The following is a 12,635-nucleotide window of genomic DNA, read 5'->3' as shown; positions in this document are numbered from 1 at the left end:
TATGAGCCAAAATCTTCCTACCAATTTTTTTTAGGATCGGTCCATAATTGACCCTACCGCCCATATAAGGTCCCCTTTAGAAAATTACTTTTACACTCATTACTGGCCCAAAAATGCGAGTATAGTGATGAAATTCGGTACAAGTAAGTTTCTTACGAACTAAAATCTCTCAACAATTTTTTTTTAGGATCGGCCCATAAATGACCCTACCCCCCATACAAGGTCCTCTTCAGAAAATGACTTTAACACTCATTACTGGCCCAAAAATGCGAATATAGCGTTGAAATTCGGTATAAGAAAGTTTCTTACGAACTAAAACCTTTTAACCAAGTTTTAAGTTTTTTACGAACCAAAACTAATCTACAAATTTTCTTTAGGATCGACCCCATCTGAAAATGATTTTAACACTCATTTTTGGCCAAAATCGTTCTACCAATTTTTTTTAAGATCGGACCATAAATGACCCTACCCCCATATAAGGTCCCCTTCTGAAAATGACTTTAACGCACATTACTGACTAAAAAATACGAATATAGCAATAAAATTTTACACAATTAATTTCCTCGCGAGACAAAATCTCTTTACCAACTTTTATGTGGATAAGTCCATAATTGACCCTACTCCTCCTATTGGGTCGACTTCAGGAAATGGCTTTAACGCTCATTACTTTCTTAAAAATACGAGTAAAGCGATGAAATGCGACACACGTAAGTTTCTTACGAGCCAAAACCTCTGTACCAATTTTTTTTGGATCGGCCAATAAATGACCCTTCCCCCATATAAGGTCCCCCTCTGCAAATGACTATAATGCTCATTACTGGCTTGAAAATATGAATGTAGTGACGAAATTTGACACACATAAGTTTAATGCGAGCCAAAATCTCTCCACCAAATTTAGGGAGGATCGGTCTATAATTTACCCTACCACTTTAACGCTCATTACTGGTTAAAATATACGAGTATAGCGATAAAATGTGATACAAGTATGTAAGTTCCTCGCGAGCCAAAATCTCTCTACCAAATTGTATGTGGATCAGTCCATAATTGACCCTACCCCCCATATAAGGTCCCCTTCAGAAAATTACTTAAACGATCATTACTGGCTTAAAAATATGAGTTATGTGTTGGGTATGCGACACTGTTCAAAATACAACACTATTAACATGCAACGCTGTTGTACAACGCTATTTCAAATCTAACGATTTTAAAAAGCTGCATGCATCAGTCTGCATCAACCTGTTTAACTATCTGTGTGTACAAGTCGTGATCAACAAATAATTACAAACTATTTTTACTTATTGCATAAACTATTTTTACTTATTGAATAAATAATTATTACTTTTATATTGTTAATATAAAAACGCGTGTTTCATTACCGTAAGGTCACAACAAATTGGCGACGAGAATATTTGTGAAAGTAATTTTTTATTTTATTCTATCATGGCGACATCACCACTTGAACAAGTATTATACTGCAGCAGCAACAGCTTCAAAAACAGTTCGATATGTTTGAACGCCAAGAGAGATACATGGTCACTCAGCAGCAGGCATTTCAGAACATTTGCAATCGCGATCCATCACATTCCCCAACAGTGGAGGAAGGTACCACAGTAGTACAGTCATCAAGCACTTTCAACAAAGAACAACTCATGGACATTCTAGCAAAACAAATTAGTGAGTTCGGGTATGAACCAGACGAAAATCACACATTTGGTTCCTGGTATTCAAAATACGAGGAATTATTTTTAATTGACGCTGGAAATCTGTCAGACTCAGACAAAACACGCTTGCTTCTAAGAAAAGTAAGCCAAAGTGTGTATCAACAGTATGCGGACGTCGTGTTACCATTGAAACCATCAGACATTTCATTCGAGGTAACATTGGAAAAGATGAAAAACATGTTTGGCAAAATGGAATCACTTTTCAGCAGCCGGTACAAGTGTTTTCAAACCATCAAATCAGAAATTGAAGACTACGGGGTGTATATTGCAAAAGTTAATCGCCTCTGTGAAAATTTTCTACTAGAAAAGTTTACAAAGGACAATTTAAAATGTCTTATTTTTGTCAGTGGTCTTCAGTCACCAAAGGACGCAAATTTCCGCAATGAAATTTTAAGAATGCTGGATGAGGAAAAACCCGAAAAGCCGGTAACTTTATCAACCAGGAAATTCAGCGTACACTTCAACGTCAGCATGACACCAAAATGATTGGCAACAACCAACAGACAGCTGTCTACACACAAGCCATTCGTACTCACACAAGTAAGTACGTCTCTAACGATAATAAGGATGATTCAAAAACACCTTCAACACCATGTTGGTTTTGTGGCGCTATGCACTACTCAAAAACTTGCTAATACAAGAGTCATAAATGTAAGCAATGTGATAGAATAGGACACAAAGATGGTTATTGCAACGTTAAAAACAACAACAAACAATGACATTCAACAAATCGTCAACAATCAGCAACTGCACAGTGTGCAGTGCACACAGGCAGCAAACAAATTCTAATAAGAATTCAGCACAAACAAGAGCTATCGATAACAGCATTGATAACTGGTTTCATCGTAAACATGTAAATGTTTTACTCAACAATCATAATGTCGAGCTTCAACTAGACACGGCTTCGGACATTACCATATTTTCAGAGCAAATATGGGCCAACATAAATCGCCCCAAATTGACCTCAACAAAGCGTATTGCAAAGGATGCTAATCGTTTGCTAATCGTTCATTGGAGAATTCAAGGCGAACATTTCATTTTTGAATACAACAAAAACATATATAACAATTTTTGTGACAACAGTTCATTCACTGAACATAGCAGGAACAGATTTTTTCGAAGAATTTGTTCTGTGGGAAATTCCTATCACCACATTTTGCAAGTCAGTTGGAAAATCAGATGCTGATCATCACGTCAACAATTTTACTAAAGAATTTCCTCAAGTTTTTGAGAAGAAGTTGGGTCATTGTACTAAAATCAAAATCCATCTTCCACTCAAACCAGATGCAGTTCCAAAATTTTGTCCAAAACGTCCAGTACCATATTCAGTAATCTCCCTAGTGGATGCTGAACTTGATCGATTAGAGGAAGAAGGCGTAATTACACCAACCAACTATTCAGAGTGGGCAGCCCCGATAGTCACAGTGAGACGCTCTAGTGGTAAAATCAGAATATGCGCAGACTATTCAACAGGCCTCAACGAAAATGTGGAAGCTCATTTTCACCCGCTACCTCTACCAGAGGATATTTTTATGTGCCTTAATAATCGTAAGTACTTCACGAGACTAGATTTTAATGACGCATATATGCAGTTTGAAGTTGATGACACAACAAAGTCCATCTTAACTATCAACACTCATCCAGCCTTATATACGTTTAATAGGCTAGTTCCTGGAATAAAGTCAGCACCAGGTGCATTCCAACAGGCTATAGAAAAAATTCTAACAGGCATTCCAGAAGCCACAGTATATTTAGACGACGTTATCATTGCAAGTGAGACAATACAACAGCACCTACAATCAATACGGGATGTTTTAAATCGTTTTTCAGAATATGGCATGACAGTCAATTTTGATAAATGCGAATTTATTCAACCGCAGATCAAATACTTGGGTCACATAGTTAATTCTAATGGTATCAGACCAGATCCAGACAAAATTCTATCAATCACCAATTTACCGAGACCTCAAAACGTCAGTGAGCTGATATCATTTCTTGGTTCTATCAATTTCTACGGAAAATTCATCAGCACAATAAGATCTCTAAGAGCACCTCTCGACGAGTTACTACAAAACAATACTAAATGGTATTGGTCTTCAGAGTGTGAGAATTCATTTCAAAAGTTTAAGCAGATTTTAACATCGGACTTAATGCTTACTCATTATAACCCCAAGTTACCCATTATAATTTCAGCAGATGCTTCAATGCAAGGTCTAGGAGCACAAATTTCACACATCATGCCAGTTGCACACGCATCAAGATCTTTGACGGCAGCGGAAAAGAACTACGGGCAGATAGAGAAAGAAGCACTAGCATTAGTGTTTGCAGTAAAAAAATTTCATCGCATGGTATATGGCAGAAAGTTTTTACTCCGGACTGATCATAAACCATTACTGGCAATATTTGGTTCAAGAAAAGGTATTCCAGTTCATTCAGCCAGCAGACTTCAGAGGTGGGCACTAACAATGATGACATACAACTTTGATATCGAATACGTCGAAACAGATGATTTTGGTAACGTTGATATGTTATCCCGATTACTACCATCAATGCAACCAGAAGATCAAGATTTTGTAATTGCATGTGCTACTCTTGAATATAACATAAAGCATTGGTGGCCAGAAAGAGAATTTTTAAAATGCATATGTTGTAGTGTAAAATATGAAAGAGAACATAAATGAAAATATGTGTGCTTTGCACTGAAAAAAATTATATGTTTGTACTTATTTGTGTTATTCATATTATTTGTATTTTAAATGAACAACAGAGGGAATGTATACATCGATGTATGTATGTATTGACGAAACGATGTATTGATGCATATATTGATGTAAGAATGTATTATTGAATATGTTGATGTATTTATGTACATATGTATGTATGTATGTTCGTATATAAGTGTTCAAATGATTAAACGTTAATCGATAAAATTTTGGCGATTAATTGCTTGAAGAAATGACGATACAAATATAATTGTAAATAATTATTTACATAATAAATCTATCTATCAAAAGTGTTTATACAAACATTTATTTGTAACGGCTTTTCAAAATATTCTCTGTGTTTCATTTCATAAAGAGAGCAACTAAATTAAATTGTTTTTGTTTTGTGTATAGTTTGTTTTGTTGCTGAGAACATTCGTATTGCATGTGTATGAGTGAGAATAACACAATGCCCGCAGGGGCATGTTTGGCCGACAATGACATAAAGTCAATTTTAAAGGATAAACTACAATCAATTCCACTTACACATCATATGGTTCTACAAGCAACGGAAAAAGATGCAACCATACAAGCAGTTCTTCACCATATTCAGTCATCGTGGCCCAGGAAATCGAAAGATCTTTCTAGCAACGATCTACTACCATTTTTAAATCGCCGATCATCATTATCAGTTGTCGACGGTTGTTTACTATTTGGTGAACGTATTGTAATACCACAAGTATTTAGGAACAGAGTTCTAAGAATTCTACATAAGGGACATCAATGTCAACAACGCATGAAATCAATTGCACGCAGTAATGTTTATTGGCCCAACATTGATCAACAAATTGAAGAATTTGTTCGACTATGTCCACATTGTCAAACGAACACAAAATCACCAGCAAAGACACCGTTATGTTCCTGGCCAATATCAACCAAACCGCTCCAACGCGTTCATATTGATATTGCAGGTCCTATTCGTTCAAAGTACTACTTAGTCATAGTAGATTCATATTCAAAATGGCCAGAGGTATACCAATGTAACACCATATCCAGTAAAAAAATTATTGATCTTATGTCGGATTACACAAACAGATTTGGATATCCAGACTTGTTAGTATCAGACAATGGTACTCAGTTCAGTTTGTAATCAACGAGGTATACAACACATAAGGACAGAACCTTATCATCCACAAAGCAATGGACAAGCAGAACGTTTCGTCGATATAATTAAAACTGCAATTAAAAATGCATATGAAAATGATTCAAAGGATAACAAATATCTTCAGGAATTTTTATTACAATATCGTTCGACTCCTAATTCAAATTGTGTGGAAGGGAAAACTCCCTCGGAACTATTCATTGGTCGAAAACTTCGTACGGAAATCGATCTCATAAAACCACAAGTTTCTCCTAAAGTTACACGTAACACAAAAATGAAAGCACAATATAACAGAAAACGGCGCAGGTCATCGTGAATTTCGGATAAATCAACGAGTTTTCATAAAATCCTACAAAGACAATAAGATGACATGGCGTCCAGGCATCATAATCAAGAAAATTGGTCATGTGAATTATAATGTGAAAATCAAGGATGCTGATACAGACAGAATTATAAAATCACATGCTAATCAGATTCATGAACGTTTCATAGATGAGAATCCCCATGATTCTATGTCTTACAATCTACAACCATTATTCAACCAACCAGTTGAAGATGCACAACCACAACAAGACAGTCTCCAGCCAGATGGTCAAAATGTAAATGAATTGGTCGATACATCTTCAAATACTGATGACACTCCAAATAAAAACATTTCATCACCACGCAGGCGTTCCACACGTAACAAGCGTACTCCAGCATGGCACCAGGACTACGAGGTTCATCATTAACAAGGAGGACAATGTTGGGTATGCGACACTGCACAGTGGGGCAGAGTCGAAATTTTTTGGAAATAAATCTGGCATTTCTAAACGGCTGATCCGATCGGTATAAAATGGCGTGAGCGTAGCCAAGGAGTATTCGAGTTTAAGTTTTGAAGATGAACCCCGCAGATGCCCCAGGGACGGCGCTGTGGCGGCTCAAAGTAGGGTACCTACGACATGTAAAATTTTTAAACTCGTGCCATTTTTTTGTTTTTCATCCAAATACAAAGATTTTCTGAAAGCGCTCGACGAGATCTTGAAAAAACATGCTTGGACATACTACTTATCTCTTATAATATCCGAGTTATAGGCATTTAAAAATTTAGTGATACAAAATTTACCATACCTTGGTTCGCCTTTTTTTAAATACCGGGCGTAATTTTGGACCAAATGGACTCAATTTTCAAAATTTCCAATAATATACAAAAAATTTCAGATCAATATCATTTACAGATCCAAAAATATACGTTTTTTAATCTAAAAATTCAAAAAATTTTAGATTTTTGGCGTTTTTTTGCCAAAAATGTGCCTTAACTCTTTTATTAATAAAATTTTCTTTAAGAACATATAACAATTTTATAGTTTTCTAAAAGGTATCTTTACGCAGAACGCTTTGGCGTAAAAAACTTGTCCTATTTTTTGAAAATGTTGCCACTGCGTCCTTCCGAATATGTACTATTTTTTATCAAAACTTCAACTTTGGGCGACATGTTCTAAAATCCCAAAGCTGGGATCAGAAAACTGAAAGCAGTTTTGGAAACCTCAATATGTTTTCTATTTACTCCAAAAGTATTTTCCCAGCCCTGAAAGAAATGTGGACCCTATGGGCAAAAAAGTAAAAATCCCATTTTTGGGATTTTCATTCCTATTTTTGGGAATTGCGGGATGCCCTTTGACCTTTTCATTTTTTTTTGCATTTTCTTATTTGAAATGACAAATTTAACAAGCGTTGAAAATTTCATTGAGTTTTGTTCATAAATAAAGATTTTGTCTTATATTACATATTTGTTAAATTTCTAAAACTATGATTTATATCAAAATTTTAATAGGGTCGCAGATAGCTACAACAATTTAGTCCATATTTATCCCTTAATATCATTTTTTAGTTAGATATGGAAATTCTCGACCCTTTACAAAAAATTTCAAGCCAATATCTCAATTACATTCAAAAATATGTTCATTTAAACCTGTATCCTTTAATTTCATCTTTTTCATATTTTAGTATTAAGTATGACAGAACATACATTTGGTGTTGAATAAAATATTTGGACAATTTTTAAAAATTATTTAGTTAAGTATTTTATTAAAGACTATAACATTGTATATACAATAAAAAATTATAATTTTATTATGAGCCACGCACAACAACCCCTAAATCACCCCACACAAACCACCTTTCCCGCCCACCGAAACATAAAACACAATTTAATACAATATCATCCGTTAGTATAATAGCTTTTTTTATTTGAACTGTTTATCTTAAACTTAGTACAATTAATTCTTACAACCTACTTATATAGTTAATTCCTAACACTACTTATTTTCTATAAAATAATCTGTCATATCGGTATACATATCCAGAAGGTAATATAAGTCCTTTAAATCTTCCTTGTTTTGAGATGATAGAGTTTCATAACAAATTCATCTTTTTCGCATAGTTGAAAGAACAGGATCAGAAGATAGAAGTAAACTATTAAAAATATCTTCATTCTGTGATTGCCTGGAGCATTTTCTTGAGCTGAATAGTTGAACATGCTTAAAATCTCGATTCCTCGCTTCCTGGGCTTCTTCTGTTAACTCTCCAAGTGGAAGAATATTCGATTCAATTATTATTTGACCATGACACAATACTTTGTGTACTGTTGGTGTTAGTTCCCTCCATGGATACAGAGATACAAGTAATTTAGAAATTTCAGATGTATATTCCCCAAATCGATTTCCATTAATTTTATGTTTACTATTCAGTGCCATTAAAATAGTGTTAACTCTTCGAAGCAACTCCTTGTCGATTCCAGTTATTTTTGAAGTAATTTCAAAATCACGAAAAAAATCGTATTCTGGCATGAAGTGGTGAAATTCCGAAATTTTTAAATAAAATTGTTTACCAACATATTCCACTTTCAGATAACTTAAATGTATTTATTTCATACGAATAAAAATATTAAATATATTTCAATAAAAAATATAAAATAATAAATAAAGCTCAGAAAATTTACCGAAAATAAAAAATATGTACATTTAGGTGGGTCGAAAAAAGATGAGTTAATAACGATTAAAGATATGTCAATAACATTTCCAAAAACATAAAATTTTTGTTTGTCACGCCTGAAATACCGTCCTTTTTCGGATAGCCCCCATACAAGTGGACCTCCAAAAACAGCTTTAAAGGGCATAACGGCTTTAGAAGTACGAGTATAGCGATGAAATTTAACATAAATAAGTTTCATATGAGCCAAAATCTTCCTACCAATTTTTTTTAGGATCGGTCCATAATTGACCCTACCGCCCATATAAGGTCCCCTTTAGAAAATTACTTTAACACTCATTACTGGCCCAAAAATGCGAGTATAGTGATGAAACTCGGTACAAGTAAGTTTCTTACGAACTAAAATCTCTCAACAATTTTTTTTTAGGATCGGCCCATAAATGACCCTACCCCCCATACAAGGTCCTCTTCAGAAAATGACTTTAACACTCATTACTGGCCCAAAAATGCGAATATAGCGTTGAAATTCGGTATAAGAAAGTTTCTTACGAACTAAAACCTTTTAACCAAGTTTTAAGTTTTTTACGAACCAAAACTAATCTACAAATTTTCTTTAGGATCGACCCCATCTGAAAATGATTTTAACACTCATTTTTGGCCAAAATCGTTCTACCAATTTTTTTTAAGATCGGACCATAAATGACCCTACCCCCATATAAGGTCCCCTTCTGAAAATGACTTTAACGCACATTACTGACTAAAAAATACGAATATAGCAATAAAATTTTACACAATTAATTTCCTCGCGAGACAAAATCTCTTTACCAACTTTTATGTGGATAAGTCCATAATTGACCCTACTCCTCCTATTGGGTCGACTTCAGGAAATGGCTTTAACGCTCATTACTTTCTTAAAAATACGAGTAAAGCGATGAAATGCGACACACGTAAGTTTCTTACGAGCCAAAACCTCTGTACCAATTTTTTTTGGATCGGCCAATAAATGACCCTTCCCCCATATAAGGTCCCCCTCTGCAAATGACTATAATGCTCATTACTGGCTTGAAAATATGAATGTAGTGACGAAATTTGACACACATAAGTTTAATGCGAGCCAAAATCTCTCCACCAAATTTAGGGAGGATCGGTCTATAATTTACCCTACCACTTTAACGCTCATTACTGGTTAAAATATACGAGTATAGCGATAAAATGTGATACAAGTATGTAAGTTCCTCGCGAGCCAAAATCTCTCTACCAAATTGTATGTGGATCAGTCCATAATTGACCCTACCCCCCATATAAGGTCCCCTTCAGAAAATTACTTAAACGATCATTACTGGCTTAAAAATATGAGTTATGTGTTGGGTATGCGACACTGTTCAAAATACAACACTATTAACATGCAACGCTGTTGTACAACGCTATTTCAAATCTAACGATTTTAAAAAGCTGCATGCATCAGTCTGCATCAACCTGTTTAACTATCTGTGTGTACAAGTCGTGATCAACAAATAATTACAAACTATTTTTACTTATTGCATAAACTATTTTTACTTATTGAATAAATAATTATTACTTTTATATTGTTAATATAAAAACGCGTGTTTCATTACCGTAAGGTCACAACAAATTGGCGACGAGAATATTTGTGAAAGTAATTTTTTATTTTATTCTATCATGGCGACATCACCACTTGAACAAGTATTATACTGCAGCAGCAACAGCTTCAAAACAGTTCGATATGTTTGAACGCCAAGAGAGATACATGGTCACTCAGCAGCAGGCATTTCAGAACATTTGCAATCGCGATCCATCACATTCCCCAACAGTGGAGGAAGGTACCACAGTAGTACAGTCATCAAGCACTTTCAACAAAGAACAACTCATGGACATTCTAGCAAAACAAATTAGTGAGTTCGGGTATGAACCAGACGAAAATCACACATTTGGTTCCTGGTATTCAAAATACGAGGAATTATTTTTAATTGACGCTGGAAATCTGTCAGACTCAGACAAAACACGCTTGCTTCTAAGAAAAGTAAGCCAAAGTGTGTATCAACAGTATGCGGACGTCGTGTTACCATTGAAACCATCAGACATTTCATTCGAGGTAACATTGGAAAAGATGAAAAACATGTTTGGCAAAATGGAATCACTTTTCAGCAGCCGGTACAAGTGTTTTCAAACCATCAAATCAGAAATTGAAGACTACGGGGTGTATATTGCAAAAGTTAATCGCCTCTGTGAAAATTTTCTACTAGAAAAGTTTACAAAGGACAATTTAAAATGTCTTATTTTTGTCAGTGGTCTTCAGTCACCAAAGGACGCAAATTTCCGCAATGAAATTTTAAGAATGCTGGATGAGGAAAAACCCGAAAAGCCGGTAACTTTATCAACCAGGAAATTCAGCGTACACTTCAACGTCAGCATGACACCAAAATGATTGGCAACAACCAACAGACAGCTGTCTACACACAAGCCATTCGTACTCACACAAGTAAGTACGTCTCTAACGATAATAAGGATGATTCAAAAACACCTTCAACACCATGTTGGTTTTGTGGCGCTATGCACTACTCAAAAACTTGCTAATACAAGAGTCATAAATGTAAGCAATGTGATAGAATAGGACACAAAGATGGTTATTGCAACGTTAAAAACAACAACAAACAATGACATTCAACAAATCGTCAACAATCAGCAACTGCACAGTGTGCAGTGCACACAGGCAGCAAACAAATTCTAATAAGAATTCAGCACAAACAAGAGCTATCGATAACAGCATTGATAACTGGTTTCATCGTAAACATGTAAATGTTTTACTCAACAATCATAATGTCGAGCTTCAACTAGACACGGCTTCGGACATTACCATATTTTCAGAGCAAATATGGGCCAACATAAATCGCCCCAAATTGACCTCAACAAAGCGTATTGCAAAGGATGCTAATCGTTTGCTAATCGTTCATTGGAGAATTCAAGGCGAACATTTCATTTTTGAATACAACAAAAACATATATAACAATTTTTGTGACAACAGTTCATTCACTGAACATAGCAGGAACAGATTTTTTCGAAGAATTTGTTCTGTGGGAAATTCCTATCACCACATTTTGCAAGTCAGTTGGAAAATCAGATGCTGATCATCACGTCAACAATTTTACTAAAGAATTTCCTCAAGTTTTTGAGAAGAAGTTGGGTCATTGTACTAAAATCAAAATCCATCTTCCACTCAAACCAGATGCAGTTCCAAAATTTTGTCCAAAACGTCCAGTACCATATTCAGTAATCTCCCTAGTGGATGCTGAACTTGATCGATTAGAGGAAGAAGGCGTAATTACACCAACCAACTATTCAGAGTGGGCAGCCCCGATAGTCACAGTGAGACGCTCTAGTGGTAAAATCAGAATATGCGCAGACTATTCAACAGGCCTCAACGAAAATGTGGAAGCTCATTTTCACCCGCTACCTCTACCAGAGGATATTTTTATGTGCCTTAATAATCGTAAGTACTTCACGAGACTAGATTTTAATGACGCATATATGCAGTTTGAAGTTGATGACACAACAAAGTCCATCTTAACTATCAACACTCATCCAGCCTTATATACGTTTAATAGGCTAGTTCCTGGAATAAAGTCAGCACCAGGTGCATTCCAACAGGCTATAGAAAAAATTCTAACAGGCATTCCAGAAGCCACAGTATATTTAGACGACGTTATCATTGCAAGTGAGACAATACAACAGCACCTACAATCAATACGGGATGTTTTAAATCGTTTTTCAGAATATGGCATGACAGTCAATTTTGATAAATGCGAATTTATTCAACCGCAGATCAAATACTTGGGTCACATAGTTAATTCTAATGGTATCAGACCAGATCCAGACAAAATTCTATCAATCACCAATTTACCGAGACCTCAAAACGTCAGTGAGCTGATATCATTTCTTGGTTCTATCAATTTCTACGGAAAATTCATCAGCACAATAAGATCTCTAAGAGCACCTCTCGACGAGTTACTACAAAACAATACTAAATGGTATTGGTCTTCAGAGTGTGAGAATTCATTTCAA

General features: G+C 35.2%; 1 protein-coding gene across 1 annotated transcript; it reads left to right on the top strand.

Moving 5' to 3' along the window:
- Positions 1 to 5,550: 5,550 nt before the first annotated feature.
- On the top strand, positions 5,551 to 5,901 carry LOC119605527 (uncharacterized protein K02A2.6-like). Its single transcript, XM_037958697.1, has one exon. It carries the CDS (start codon positions 5,551 to 5,553, stop codon positions 5,899 to 5,901), a length of 351 nt encoding a protein of 116 aa, XP_037814625.1.
- Positions 5,902 to 12,635: the final 6,734 nt, after the last annotated feature.

This window comes from Lucilia sericata, unplaced genomic scaffold (assembly GCF_015586225.1).
Source record: "Lucilia sericata isolate MDLA Ls3-8-SP2 unplaced genomic scaffold, ASM1558622v1 Contig000494F_arrow, whole genome shotgun sequence".
Lineage (NCBI taxonomy): Eukaryota > Metazoa > Arthropoda > Insecta > Diptera > Calliphoridae > Lucilia > Lucilia sericata.
This window is presented reverse-complemented; position numbering and strand designations above follow the sequence as displayed.